This window comes from Danio rerio, chromosome 19 (assembly GCF_052040795.2).
Source record: "Danio rerio strain M-AB ecotype USA chromosome 19, GRCz13ab, whole genome shotgun sequence".
Classification (NCBI taxonomy): domain Eukaryota; kingdom Metazoa; phylum Chordata; class Actinopteri; order Cypriniformes; family Danionidae; genus Danio; species Danio rerio.
This window is the reverse complement of record NC_141039.2, coordinates 19,136,174-19,152,003: the sequence shown is the minus strand read 5'-3', so window position 1 is coordinate 19,152,003 and position 15,830 is coordinate 19,136,174. Positions and strand designations below refer to the sequence as shown.

At 39.5% G+C, this 15,830-nt stretch overlaps 1 protein-coding gene and 2 long non-coding RNA genes across 9 annotated transcripts in view; 1 reads left to right on the top strand and 2 right to left on the bottom strand.

Moving 5' to 3' along the window:
* LOC147832527 (uncharacterized) overlaps positions 1–15,830 on the bottom strand; it is an 845,986-nt gene that overhangs the window by 284,208 nt on the left and 545,948 nt on the right. The gene's annotated exons all lie outside the window — the stretch shown is intronic.
* Positions 1–15,830, top strand: part of ints8 (integrator complex subunit 8) — a 158,695-nt gene that overhangs the window by 83,289 nt on the left and 59,576 nt on the right. For 5 of the 7 annotated variants that reach the window (XR_015515916.1, XR_015515915.1, XM_087294417.1 and 2 more), the window contains one exon: positions 3,987–4,097. The exons of the other annotated variants lie outside the window; for them this stretch is intronic. Coding sequence is in view for 3 of the 5 variants with exons in the window: in XM_087294417.1 (XP_087150543.1) it covers positions 3,987–4,097 (111 nt within the window). In the remaining 2 variants the exon portion in view is untranslated. The remainder of the gene's footprint in view (positions 1–3,986; positions 4,098–15,830) is intronic. 7 annotated transcript variants of the gene reach the window in all.
* LOC147839580 (uncharacterized) overlaps positions 1–15,830 on the bottom strand; it is a 175,132-nt gene that overhangs the window by 115,599 nt on the left and 43,703 nt on the right. The window lies entirely within an intron of this gene.

Sequence of the window (15,830 nt, the reverse complement as noted above, 5' to 3'; positions counted from 1 at the left end):
AATTGATTGATAACCTGCACAGCCTAACGCATGACTAAACCTTGAGGCCATTATGTAGGCATCAGCCATTGTTTAGTTAACCTGCACATTTTCATCCGAGGCACTAATTTAAAAAATTAGGTATTTTGATGAGGCATTTTGATGAAGCCAGAGATGAACTGAGTGCAGGGCAGCAAGAAGCTGAAACACATCAGAGACTAAGTTAAGAGACAGAAGCTCCGCTCAAGCTCAATGAACCTGCAGAGGGCCTATGCAGAAACCCAAGCCATAACCCAACACAGAGACTTCTAAAAGATGAACTTGACAAGGTTTGCATGGAGCTGTCACAACCCTACAATCTCAGAGATGACTTGAAAGAGGAAGAGGAAACCAAGACTTTACAGCCCAGAGAGGAAGGGAAAGTCCATTTCTACTACCCCAGCCAGCATCCCAGAATGCCCATCAGCAGCATAGAGCAAAGACTCTTTCCAAAGAGTACTCAAAGACAGACACAGCCTGTCAACAAAGGACCTTAACAAGTTGGCTAGAAACATTCCAACTTTCATTCCGAACCCCACTGCAGGCAACAATGTGCATACCTACTTACAAGACATTGACTTTCACCTACAAACGATGGATGGCACCACCATGCGTGACAAGTTATATCTGCTGATAATCACTTCTAGCCATGAAGTAAGAAGTTTCCTGGACCGGCAGTCCAACACCATGGAGGGAGATTACCAGCAGATGTGACAGGCTATGATTAAAAAGTTCATTGAGCCAGAGTCAGAACAAGGGCAAATTGCAGCTATAGATCTCAAGCAGAACAATCAAGAGACTGCACAAACATGTTAAAGTCAGTTACGCCAGGCCTATTTTGGAGCACGAAATGAGCCAGGAATGGAGAAAGACTTTAATTTTTAAACTCTGTTTCTGTGAAACTCAGGCCACCATGGCACAATAGCCATGTACAACGCACTGAAACAAGTGGCGTACTGGCCCAGCATATGTCAAGACATGTCTAATGTGCTGCCAGCTTCAACCATCTAAGCCGATTCACAAAGCACCACTGCAACACAGAGGAACCACCTTTCCTTTATCAGACATCTAGATGGATCGGACAAAACTTTTCCACATCCCACAAAGAGTAAAAAATTTTTTCTCTCAAATTTTTATGCCAGTCCACCAAGTGGGTTGAGTGTCTCCCAGCACCTGATGACACAGCCCAGACCACGGCATATCTTCTGATGATGAAGAGTTATCTTAGACTGCAGCACCGACTCCACGACCAACTGCTCAAAACCAACCAACTTTTAAATATGGTCATCACAACCAGATTAAGAGACATTTGGCTTCAGACCAGGAGGAGACACTACAACTTCTGTCAAAGGAAAACGTTCAACCAAGCACAGCCCTCACTGACACACCAATTACTCTCTCCCCTTTTCCCCCTCTCTTTGCCTTTTTTTACACAGGATGCTGATACACAGGATGTAGCCAAAACCTTGTATACCTCAAAACCAGAGGTCCACTGCAACCATACAACTCCACTCATACATCACTTATTTCTGGACAAGCACACTGCTGCCTTCCCCTGAGCTTTTTACAGGGTTCCCACATGTCCTTAAAAAGTCTTAAAATGTCTTAAATTAAAATCCGGGAAATTAAGGTCTTAAATTCTCTTAAAATTAAAGTGGCTGTAGGTATTAAATTTTTAGCCGGTGTGCTTAATGACGATAGGGAAGCACAGTGATGTATTAAACATCTAATAGTTGATTAATTTATTATGTGTAAAACAGGAGAGTAATGACAGTCTCTGTGATTTATTAGCTTATTACAGGAGGTCGGGTATAGAGGTCTGCACCTGCGTGCTGTGATTACACAGTTGTTGATGTGAGGTTCAATATGCAAAGATGAGAAAGTGTAAACATAACAACATGGCAAAGAGGCAATGTGTAAATTCTGCAAAAAGACCTTTTTGTTAGGGACCATCGGGCTCAAAGTCGTTAAGTCGCACATGAAAGGAGGAAAGCAGCACCAGGACGTTGCAGCAGCTAACTTAGTCATAGCAGGTCCAGGTTAATCCCTGCATTGTTTGCAGCTCGACCTAACAATGCTACTAGTTCAGACAAGAGCTGAAGATCTTTGTTGGGTTTGGACTTTATTTCTATCATTTTAGACGGGGTCCAAACAATCCTACCCAAAACATGCTAAATTAGCCAGATCAGTAGTGCATCCCGGCCAGTAGCAGCAGCAGTGAAAGGGGTGCTCAGTGAACGCAGGACTGCACTAAAGCCGTTTACAGTGGATTCAATAATGTTCCCCCACAAAAACACATAGCCTAATCTTAATGAGTAAAGAATTTTAAATTATAACTAAATATTAATAAAATCATAATGTAGTCAGAGTATACAGGCTAATGCTGGCATTATTCTTTTATTATTCAGCTTCACCATCGCTTTATTGTGAAGAGAAGAGGCAAAACAAATCCCACAGAGCCTTTATCTTAATTTCGTTAGTGCCAAATACCTGTCATCATTTATCTTTTAATTAATTTGCTAAGAAACACAAATTTTTACTGTTGCGTTAGCCAATTTAAAGGCTAAGTGTATGTAGCCAGGCTTATTTAGAGTGCTGAAATGTTAAGATATTACAGAGGACTTATTTTATTTTTTTTGTTCCAACTTCCAAGTGGCCTATAGCCAATGTTATGAATAAGTAATGTTAAACCATATAAACGACTTATTCATGAAAATAGACAAAAGAGCTGTGTGCATGTGCACATTTGGATAATGTCGGGCTATAAACGGGTTCGTGCTTTTAAAAAGCTGTTAATCAATAAGTACTTGTCGGGCTCTGGCTATATCAGGCCTACCTTTTATAGCCTGATAACAGCTCTAGTTCAGACGCCCCCTCACAGTCAGCTACATGTATAACAGTTTCATTTCACCACCAGAAACCTAAAAGGCAGGTACTGTGGGTTATCCATACTGTGACAAGTCACAATTTATTTAAATCTAATGACAACATTAAAATGAGTAGCCTATTCCAAAAAAAATTAACATTTTTGGGTCCTAAATTATATTTGTTGAGGTCTTAAAAAGCATTAAATTTTACTTTTAAAATGGTGCAAGAACCCTATTTCAAGAACAAAGTTGAACTGTTATGGAGAGTAACGCATAGTAACACACCAATAAACTGCTTCGAAGACTGCTTGCATATTGTGTATTTTGCATATGCAAGTATATTTTAAATGGAGATGCGTGACTTGTGCACACAAAAAAAGGAATGACATGTATATGCTGTGTCAATCGGCTGTACTGCACCTGCGCTTAGTGAGTGGCTTTGAGGAGGCACAGGCACAAGAGAAAGATGCACACACACAATGCAGGTATCCAATGCACTCTTGTGCTTCTGAATGCCTGTTTTCATTTATTCGTATTTTTTATGTTGCATCTCCTGCAGTCGGCCAAATTGCTTGAATCCTTTGACATGTTACATATTCACATGTCAATTATCTGTTAACATATTGGTATACGTTAACACGCTATTTACATGTTTTTGTCCAGGGAGAGAAATGAAGTGCAGAGATTATTAGTTAACACATAAATTGCTTAACAAGTGTTAACAGGTAAATTTCGCTTTAACTTTTACCAACTTTTTTACCAACACATTTATGTAAATGCGTAACAATGTGTAAAAGCATTTGTTGCAGATGTTTTGGCACCAACAGCTCATATATCATTGCACAGCCAAATAAGGCACCTAACCCTAGTTATCATTCAGTTTGAAAACTTTCTACACTGCCAAGCCTGACATTATGTTCCTGCTGCTGGAGCATCTGAGTGTTATATACTGTATGTACTATACTATATATATATATATATATATATATATATATATATATATATATATATATATATATATATATATATATATATATATATATATATATATATATATATAAATTGTATAAATATACATAATATAATTTTTTTTTTTTTTAGTGGGAGGTTCCTGTTGACTATGTAAATGTCATACTAGCAATAAAAGACAAACTGACACGAGACCTGGTGTACATCTTATTGGCCAAAGGTCTGCACTGCATCAATATAACGGTGAGTATCTGTACAAAACTCACTTAAATCATCAAGTATGTTTACCATACACAGCAGTTCATAAAAGGCTGCTTAAGACACAACAAATGTTTGTTTAGTTTTTTTTACAACCCCAAATCCAAAAATGTTGGGACTGTATGGAAAATGATAATGAAAAAATGCACATGCCGTGTATATTTTAACAACACAAAGCAAAACCCCATTTTGCACACATTAGAAAAATCTGGCTACGGAGAAGAAGAATACAGGTTCCCAATAAAGAATGTCACCAATAAAGAATGTATGGCATATTTTGAAGCGCAAAATGTGACAATGAAGACTATATACTGTTGCCCACTTTAAGACTTTGCAGAATAAATGGCACAAAATTACACCTGAAACACTTCATCACTTGGTTTCTTCTGTCCCTAAATGTCTGTTGTGAAGAGTAATGACAACATTACAATGTGGTAAATTCTTTACTGTTATAATTTTTTTTTAAATGTGTCACAAGAACCAAAATTGAAATGTGCTTTATTTAAAAAAAAAAAAAAGCTAAATCATGAGGCGCACATTAATTAATGTGCTTTTGTATTGTCTGCAATGAAATACAAGTCAAAGTAAATTTAGAAATTACTTCTTCTTTTTACTGTCCCGACTTTATGATTTGGGGCTGTAAATTGAGCAGCAACAGTAGTCATAGTACAATGGCAGTTTTTTTAGACAAGGTTAGGAAAGATTAGGATTTTGTGTGTGGATCTAGGTGTATCAAAGTTTTTGGAGTTGTTAAGAGTTTATAATAAATCTACCAGCTGTTCTGCATATTTTGACAGGAATGCTCTGATTTGCCCAATTTAGCAAAAGACTGTGAAAGACTTTGCTGTGGCATTGCTGAGATGTATGTGTGCAGTAGCATTTAAACACTAATGTTTCCAATGTCTGTTGGTGGAGGTTAGCAAAAAGGAAATTGATTTGATTAAAGATACACTCTTTGCGAACACTAGGAGAACAGTGGGTGTTTGTTAAACCACTTTATTTTAATTCCAGATTTACTATATTAAAGGTGCAGTATGTAAGTTTGACCTCCAGTGGTTGAAGTAGTTATCACAGTCATGGGACAAAACAAATGCAAGTGCTGGCAAGGCATTGGCACCCGATATAAGGAATATTTTTCATATTAAAAGGAGTTTTCCTAACTAACACATTGAATTGATATTAGAACTATTTCTCACAGGTGAACAACATAAACCTCATGTACTTTATTCAGTGTTAAATGCTAACAATGTGAGTTTGAATGCCATTTTACATGACGTTCATTGCCATATACTGAAAGCAGCAGCAGATAGTTCACCTCAGATCTCGTCTGGTGCAATCTGCCAAAATGCTTATCACTGCGTATCTCATCATGAAGCATGTTGTTAGGAAACAAGGTTACCGTGTAACATGCTCACCTTCATGATTGTGAAACGCTTTGGGTGTATGGCCATACACAATTGTAGCGTACAGTTCATAGGTAAAACTACTTATTGATTTTAAGAAATGATCTGGTGTCGGTCTACAGGACAATTTCGATCACCCGGTGCCAGGGAGTCTGCTGGGTGAGACAGAGATCATCCCTGGCTGACAGTTTTATTACTCCGGGACACTTAACAGGTTTTCTTGGGTCCCTTCGACTAGAACTTCAAAGACATTCCTGTTCCCTTCTGTCTACATACACACACACACACACACACACACACACACACAAGCTCTCGACGCTGAAAAGGGACTCAGAAATCCAGGATCAGCCCAAAGCTAAATGTTATGTTTTGTAAACTTTGCATTTCATTTCTGAATTTTCTTACCTGTATAATCCCTCATATAGCTTGTATGCCTTGTCAATAATAATCAATAATGTCAGAATGTGTAAACCAAGCCTACGTACTCCCAAGGGCACCATGTGTAGTATCGATATGCAGCTTACACAATTTTACAACACATAAGGTGTAGTGCATGATCATAATCACCACGGCTTACAATTTTTAATGCTCTGAATTAATGCCTCTCTGCATGCTTTTGGCGGACACTCAATTTGCATAAGAGCAGACTAGAGACAAAGAAAGGTTTCGCGCTCAAACTTTGCCCTGAAATCACTGGTTGAGCCAGCCTAGAGGGCATGTAACTTGACCCATGGTTAAAACCGGTCTCCTCCCCAAGCTCGTCACAGAACGTCCGAACAAAGAACCCCCCCCGGGAGGTCGCCCCTTTGAGGCGTTGAGGCTCTTTTGTGCCTGCGTGGCTCTCAGAGCTCACGTTTTCTTATTTTTCTGGCAAAGTAAACTCAGTTTAAAGTTGCGATCGCATTTCCTCTGACCTGTATTGCAAATTCCACGCATCAAGAAAGCACATTGAAAGAACTTCCAGCACATCGGAAGAAACTCACAAAAAGAGAGAGACCGCCAAACCCTAAAGTCCAGCGGCCTCATGTATCAACGCTGCGTACGCACAAAAACTTTCCGTACGCCAGATTTCACGCTCAGAATCACTCACGTTTGGATTTACTAACAATGAACTGAACGTGGGAATGTGCGCAGCTTCACGGCAGCTTTCTGGCTGGCGTACGCACATTTTTTGTGCGTGTCTGTTTTATTTCCATTGGCGACTCCTAGAGGCAGTTGTGTTAAATTCCTCTCTACAAAGTGTCTGAGCCTTGCAATGGCAGCTGTATGAGACGGGTTCATCTAACAGGTATATAAGGTTTCCATACCATACAGTTGACCAGCTAAACATTAAAGCACAATTTGCAGCGGTTGCCTGTTTTCCCAATGTAATCTGAGCGATCTACTGCACACACATTGCTATAAAGGCACCATCTGAAGATGAATTTGCATACGTGAATCAGAAACATTTCCATTCAATAAACGTGCAAATAAAATATGATGCACAAACTTACTGATGATTCCTACTTGTCTTTCTCGTGATAAATAGTTGGCAAAATCTGATATGTAGCGGAGGAAAAAAGAAGAAAGAGTTCATCAGACGCTGTATTCGAGCCGAGTTCATGCTCGAACGTGTCAATACATGATCACATGCATCTAAAGAGCTGCGCCACTGAGACTGTTAAGAGTACTGCAACATTTTACAGATATAAACCACACTATTTCTTTTTTTTTTTTATGCACTCAGTGCGATGTTCAGACCCAACTGTGTTAACCGCATCAGCTAAACTCTCCCACTCTATTTTTTTTTTTTGTTGTTAATTCCGGAGAACAAACTTGCAAATAACACCGCTTTTTCATGGCCTACCTCCGAAAGCAGCACCTGCAATTCACATTCTGTTCAAAGTTTCTCTTTTTGCTTGCTTTTGCCATTGCTTTTTCGTTGGGTTTTTCCATTAGCATAGTCATAAGCATATTCATACGAGGGAGGAGGCAGGGAGGGGTTTTGTGCTCGTGCATGTTGCGCTCAGTTTCACGTTCATTCGGATGTACAAAAGAATATGCGTGAGATTCGGCGTACGCAGTGTTTCATACATCTGAATTTTTTTCTGCGTACGCACATTTACAGCTTTGTGCGTACGCAATGTTTTAGTAAGATTTCCACGCAAGTCTTCGTACATGAGGCCCCAGGTATTTTTAGTTATGCAAATAAGCTGTGCCCCTTTTATCAAAAAGGTTTTTTTTTTTATAATCTTGGTGATTTTTAATAATGTGTGGAACTGAGGTAGATTTGCCACTCTTTATCTGAAATCTCTATTTCCACGCTTTTCTGTTTCTTTCTGTTTGTTAAATGTTCTATAGACTCGTATATAGCCTATCTAGATTTGTTCTCTGTTTTATGTTATGTTTGTGCGTTTGTTCGTTATATGTCAGACTAGTCAATAAATTCCGTTATAATCAAATGGATTATATTGTCTTGCCTCACAGAAAAAGTCACTGACTGATAGAACCTTTTACTACCAGCTGCTATTAAGTTAATCAAAAACTTATGAATAATTAAGCTACCTCACAAGGAGTAGTAATAATTCCCTTTCTAAATAAATAGATCATTACAGAGTCCGCTCGGACGAGCGGCGAGGTCTGGTTATATTTATTTAGTCAAATTAACAATAAGTAAATGCAGAATATTCATGATTAATAATAATTCGTTATTGTTGATAATTAATATTCATAATCCGAGAGTCCACTCGGCCAAGCGGCGGGATCATGTACAATTATATATTTGTTTAACCAAATTGACCGAAGGTTAAGCCAGAATATTAGTATTTAATAATAACTCATTATTATTGATTATTAATATTCATAAACTGAGCTAATTTCATTTACATAATGGTGGAGAATGCAGCAGTCATATTTCAAACATTTTTCTGTGAAACAAGCTTTTCAATTCATTGTGATTGCTTGCGTGCTCTAGAGAAGAAAAAAGCACAGCGAGAAGCGTTTTTCTTTTCTCCAAAGCTGGAAGGACGAAAGTCTCCTCCAGCCTTTTGTTCACTAACACAGCAGAGAACTGTCTAAGTTTTGAGTGTAACGATTTAAACTGCAGTTCATAATATTTTAAATCGATTTTGCAAAGACGCACATTCCGCAAATCATTTAAATATATTATTGTGCCTGTCTGAACAGAGAATTCCCTCAGTGCTTTTAAAGGGTCACAAAACACCAAAACACATTTTTTGAGCTGTTGACAGTCGTATATGTGTCCCACACTGCTAAAAATACAATTAGGACACATAAATTTCACTAAAAAGTGAAAATTGTTTTTTTTTTTTTTTTTGCGTTATTTCGAGCAAATTCGTACTTCTGGTTTGAAACTAATTTTTGATGCTGCGTCATGGCCATGAGATCATAGCGTGTATTCCAGCGTGTGGACTGGACGTCTGTACCAAGGCGTCCCGTATTACGTCTCTGAGTGTGTTGCATTCATTCATTAGTATGGCTTGGTTCAAACCAATCAGCGCACTTCATTATGAATGTCCTGCAACTTCATTAATATTCATGCTAGCTTTCTTGGACTGTACCTGAAACAGTGTTCAGACGGCAGAGAGACAACACATGTCGTGTTGCCAAAAGTTGTGGGAAAAGAATAAGAATTGTTTGGAGATATGGGTCGCCAGTGTTACTTTCATAATGTAAAGGTTTTGTTTTCATTTTAAGACGCTGCTAGACTCATGCGTAAATCTGTAGGCAAGTTGGCAAGGCAAGTTTATTTATATAGCACATTTCATACACAATGGCAATTCAAAGTGCTTTACATAAACAAGAATAAAAGAAACAAGTAAAATAAAAATAAAAACAAATAATAAAAATGCGTAAAAAGAAAACAAAACATAAAAACAGGTAAAATGTGATATAAAAGAATGAAGAAAAAGAGAAAAACATGATAGTGCAATCTGTCGGACGCAGCACAGTGCTCATTCAGTAAAGGCACAGCTAAACAGATGTGTTTTCAGTCTTGATTTGAATGTGCCTAATGTTGGAGCACATCTGATCATTTCTGGAAGCTGATTCCAGCAGCGAGGGGCATAGTGGCTAAAAGCCGATTCACTCTGCTTTGACTGAACTCTTGGAACTTCTAGTTTATATGATCCTAAAGATCTGAGTGATCTGTTAGGTTTGTATTCAGTGAGCATATCTGTGATGTATTTAGGTCCTAGGCCATTTAGTGATTTATAGACCAGTAATAATACTTTAAAATCTATTCTGAATGTAACTGGCAGCCAGTGTAAAGACCTGAGTACAGGTGTGATGTGCTCTGATTTTCTGGTTCTGGTTAGAATTCTGGCTGCAGCGTTCTGGATGAGCTGCAACTGTCTGACTGTCTTTTTAGGAAGACCAGTGAGGAGTCCATTACAGTAATCCACCCTGCTGCTGATAAAAGCATGAACAAGTTTTTCTAAATCTTCACTAGAAACAAAGCATCTGATTTTTGCTATGTTTTTGAGATGATAATATGCTGATTTACTGATTGCTTTGACATGACTGTTGAAACTCAGATCTGACTCCAGAGTCACACCAAGATTCTTGACCTTATTTTTTGTCATTTGACCTTTAGTGCCAAGGTACGCATTTACCTTGAGAACCTCATCTTTGTTTCCAAACACAATCATTTCAGTTTTCTCTTTGTTTAACTGAAGAAAGTTTTGGCACATCCAATTGCTCATTTCATCAATGCATTGGCAGAGGGTGTCAATGGGGCTGTAGTTATTAGGCAGTAAGGCTAGGTAGATCTGAGTGTCATCAGCATAGCTGTGGTAGGAGATTTGGTTCTTTCTCATTATTTGGCTTAGAGGGAGCATGTAAAGGTTGAACAGGAGAGGTGCCAGAATCGAGCCTTGTGGGACTCCACATGTCATGGGTGTCCACCTCGACCTATGGTCACCTATACTGACATGGTAACCTCTACCTTCAAGGTAAGGTCTAAACCATTTGAGGACCGTGCCAGATAGCCCAACCCAGTTTTCCAGCCTATCCAGAAGTATGCTGTGATCGACAGTGTCAAATGCAGCACTGAGATCCAACAATACCAGCACTGTTATTTTACCTGAATCTGTATTTAGGCGTATATCATTGATTATCTTTATAAGAGCGCTCTCTGTACTGTGATGTGCTCTGAACCCCGATTGAAAATTGTCTAAACACCCCTTGAAGTTTAAGAACTTGTTAACCTGGTTAAAACAACTTTTTCAATGATTTTGCCAATGAAAGGGAGATTTGAGATTGGCCTGTAATTGCTCAATAGGGTGTTATCCAGGTTGCTCTTCTTCAAGAGGGGTTTAACAACTGCAGTTCTAAGTGAGGTTGGAAAAATCCCTGATAGAAGTGAAGCATTTACCACTTTTAGAAGATCCATTTCTAAACAGGTAAACACCGTTTTGAAAAATGATGTGGGGAGCGTGTCAAGACTGCAGGTTGATGTTTTCATAACTTGCACAGTCTCTTCTAAGATTTTGCCGTTAATTGCCATGAAATCAGACATAATGTCTGATTTCTTAAGTTGTGGTTGAGCTTGTTTGATAACGACACAACTTGACTGATTGGATGAGCTAATTGCCTTTCTGATATTATTGATCTTATCAGTGAAGAAATGAGCAAACTCATTACATTTGCTTTTAGAGAGGAGCTCACTTGGAATCCGACTGGGGGGGTTTGTGAGTCTCTCTATCGTTGCAAAGAGTGTACGAGCATTATTTAAGTGGCTATTTATAAGACTTGAAAAGAAAGTCTGTCTAGCAGTGTTTAGTTCCATATTAAAGGCATGAAGACTGTCTTTATAGATATTATATTGGACTACTAGTTTCGTCTTTCTCCACATACGCTCAGCTTTTCTGCACTGTCTTTTCATCATTTGTACTCTCGGTGACCTTGTCCAAGATCCCTTTTGCCTGCCAGTCATCTTCTTGACTTTAACAGGAGCGATGTCATTTATGACATTCTCAATTTTAGAATAGAACAAATCAAGGAGAGAATCAACAGAGTCTGCAGATATACTTGGTGCTAGCGATATGGCCTTCATAAACTGCTCACTAGTGTTCTTATACAGAAGATACAGAAATGATCAGATAGAGCCACATCCTTAACAACAGTTGATGAAATGTGTAAACCCTTAGTTATAAGTAGATCAAGAGTGTGTCCACGATTGTGTGTGGGTCCTTGAACATGCTGAGTCAGATCAAAAGTGTTAAAAACATTCATCAGTTCTTTTACAGCATTGATTTCTGGATTATCAATGTGAATATTAAAATCCCCAGCAATACTAAAATAATCAAATTCAGAGGTTACAATTGATAACAGCTCTGTAAAATCCTCAATAAAAGCTGGAGAATATTTTGGAGGTCTGTAGATAATGATCAGTAAGATGCGTGGAGACCCTTTCAGTGCTATACTCAGGTATTCAAAAGACAGATAGTCACCAAATGACACTTGTTTACATTCATACACATCTTTAAACAGGGCAGCGATGCCTCCACCTCTCCTATTAACTCTGCAAACACTCAAAAAGTCAAAGTTTAAAGGAGCTGCTTCATTCAGAACTGCTGCGCTACAGCTGTCATCTAGCCAAGTTTCAGTTAAAAGCATAAAATCAAGGCAATTTGTGTTGATAAAATCATTGACTAAAAGAGACTTATTGTTGAGTGATCTGATGTTTAAAAGCGCTAATTTAACAGTTTTAGCTGTTTTTTCTATAGTAGTCTCAGATCTACATTTAATAGACACCAGATTTGAATGATTTGCTATACGGCCTGATGAAGTCTTTGGTTTTCTGTCACTTAACACAACACATATCTGCTTAGAGAAAGCTACAGACACACTGGGTTCCTACTTGTTCTGAAAACATTTGATAAAGACACTTATCTAAGCAGGTCCCCGACACACATCACAGAGAGCTCTTGTGTTCACCAGCTGAAGATGGGGCGTTGTTGTTTGGGCCCTGGCAGTGTGATCGGAGGGCTCTTCCAGGTGGGCTCATAGGTGGTTGTGGAGCAGGCCGCTTTTTGGTTGGTAACTGGGGGCTTGCGGCAATGGAGTGTGAAAGTTTAGTTCCAGCATACACCAGTTCCTCCATCTTTTTTGAAAAACCCAAGAGTGGTGAACATTGTGACAATGAGAACGTGTCCGGTGACAGAGGCTGTGCATCTGGAGATTCTGTCTGCAGAAATATGTTTTCCTGAGGATCATTTTTGAGTGACGAGACTTGATGCTGTTCTGATGCGTCACAGTCTGCCTGTGTTGAGCAGAGGGCAACTGATAGTGTCTCTATCAACATTGGGTGTTTTGGCTGCATGGCATTATCACTGTCCTTGGGTGATTCGTCAGCCACAAGTCCACTCAGGAGCTGATTTGAGGTCCTGTGGTCATCCGGACATTTGCTAGGTGTGTGTGTGCAATTCAGTTCAGTGGCATACACAGCTGATGGATGATTGAGGGAGAAAAAAATATTGTCCTTTATCACCTTTGCACCAAGTTTGTTTGGATGAAGGCCGTCTGATGTAAACAGCTGTCTTTGGTTCCAGAAGAGATTGAAGTTGTCGATGAAATTCAGTCCTTTCTTGTTACATGTTTTCTGTAGCCATACATTTAGACCAAGAAGCCGTGAAAACATATTTGTCCCTCTTGCAGGGAGTGGTCCACTTATGAACGGCTGAATCTTCAATCTTTCAGCTGTTTCCAAGAGCTCACAGAACTCTTTCTTGAGCAGTTCTGACTGTTCCTTCCGAATATCATTCTTCCCCACATGGATGATAATCCGTTTTGCAGTCTTGTGCTTTTTCAGAATTTCTTCAAGTTCTTTGTTTACATCAGAAACTGTTGCATGAGGAAAGAAGTATGTCATTGTAGATCTGCTCCTGAAATTCTTGATTATTGAATCTCCTACGACTAGTGTTCTTATCTCAGGTGTAATCGGAGCAGAATGCCGCTGTCTAGTTGCCCTTGAGCCTCTGTTCCATGCAGAATTAGTTGCTGAATCATGCAATCTCTGTCTGACTGCATTTGGGGATTCTTCACCCATATTACTCAAAACTTCATATCTGTTCTAAAGCTGTATTTGAGTCCGAGCTGTATTTGGGGTAGAAGACGCTAATGCGGCAGCGTATGATCTGACCCCACGAGTACCCTTTGGTCTCGCACCTTGTTTATGCCAATGCTCATTTTCAACAGTTCTTGTCTGTTTTTCTGTGCTCAAAACAGTAGCAGGAACAGATTTATGGGACTCACCGGCTGTGTGCTGAGAGGATCCACAATGAAGCTGAAGTTCTCGTCGGATCGCAAGCAACTTCGTTTCAAGAACTGCAATCTTTTGTAGAAGTTTGTGGCAGTTTGTACAGCAGTGAAAATCTGAATTAATCCGATCCAGAGGCATTTTCACAGCCGTGTCTTCCCGTCTCCGGAATGTAAGCAGCTGATAGCTGGTAGCGGGAGGATTGTTTAGACAGTAATTCCCCTCTTGTTAGTAAAGCTTTATTCCAGAAAGTTTGTAGAATCGATGCTGATCTTCAAGCCGTGTTGTTTGAGCACTGTGCTGATAGGCTCAAGTTAAAATTAGGGTATAAGATATAAAAGCAAGAGTGCGGAGCAGTGGGCAAAGACGTCCGAACAGTAGCAAAGCAGGAAGTAGAAAAACGCAGGAAGTAGAAAAAGACACGACGCACGGCAGAAATGTGTTTGTTTGAAACATTTTTTACTCTAGAGCATTTCTCATCAATGGTGAGATCCGGATTTGCTGATCGTCTCCTTTAAAAAAGACGCAGCTCCAGTATGTGGTGATTGTCCTGTCTACAGATTTGGTAAGTGTGTGCTATCAGCTCCCTTTCTTTGTTCGTTCAGATGGCAAAGTTATAGTTTGTGTGGTCAGCTGTACTCTTTCAGTGTTTACAGTTGAACCTTAGTCAAAATGATTTCTAAGTTACTTAGTTTACAGTAAGTTAATATCACTACAATATTGAAAGGTCCGCTGTAAATGCTGCTCTCTAAGTGTAAACACTTGAATACTGTAAGCAAACTATTGCCTACAGTCGTGTTGAATTTTCGCCACCTTTTGTGACAGGATAGTCTACACACACACGGCTTTCTAACCTCCTGAGTGCTTCTGAGTTACAGAGAAATGCAGAGGCTTTTTTCTCTTATACGACGTGTGGTATCAAACATCCCACCGTCATTAAACACACTGTCTCCCCTGCGTGTTTGTTTGTACTCGGTCAGAAGCGCGTGCCCAAATGGCAACTCCCATTTTTGTTCAAACCCTGCCTATTTTTCCTCCCCCTACACTCCCACCCAAACAAAGCTAGACACGCCCACTTTCCTGACTTTTTCCAAACTAGAGGTGTGAAAACATCTTGCTGAAACGGGGGGTTTCATGGCCCTTTAAGACAGTTTGGAAACCCTTATGAAAGGCCTTATCATAGCTAGAAAATTCAAGACTATTTGCTCCCGTGGTTTCAAACAGTTAGATTAGCTACCTAACGTTTAACCTCTGTGCTTCGCCGCCGTACGAAATTAATTTCAGAACTGCTGGACGGTTCTAAATTAATGTATTAGGGAGTTGCAAGCTTGCCTATTAACCGCTTTCTGACGAAAATAATTCTCAGAATCAAAAGCGTGTTTTAAATGGTACCCATGTCTGATATGGATGTGAATTCCCATATTTCAGTTATTTTCATCTGGACAATCTGTGTACAAAATGTGCACCGCCTCGAGAGACTTCTCCCATTTTATGTTTGTTTGTCTAAATGTAATTGTCAGATATCATAAATCAACATAACATAATGGATGACCGTTTTTATTGAATCCCTGTGATTCAGATTTCACCATCTGTGAATTGAGCTGCGTTCAATCTATGAATGAAAATCTTTTGTGAATGAAGTCATCCCTTTGAGCATTCATTGGCTATTCACAGACGTGACGTGCGCGCGCCGTCACGCGCATTAATGACATAGCCACGTCCACAGAACAAGCCCTGCCCCCTCCGGGCGAAGCATCTTGCTTCACAGTCAGATGAACTCGCTCGTAGCTGCTAACAGCTACGCTTGGGTAAACCAACCCTTCGCGTCTAAATATTGCCAAACTTTTAGCATAAGGCTAACCAGGACGTGAAGCGTAACTCGTAACAACTTGCTAGCGGCTAATGCCAGCTAAAGCTCAAGTAAACTAACCCTTCACGTCTAAACATTACCAAACTTTTAGTACAAGGCTAACCGGATGTGTAGTGCAACTCGAAAAACATCCATTCTGTCTCCTTCTGCTCTTCTTACTCAGTTCCACCCACTATTGGGTCTGA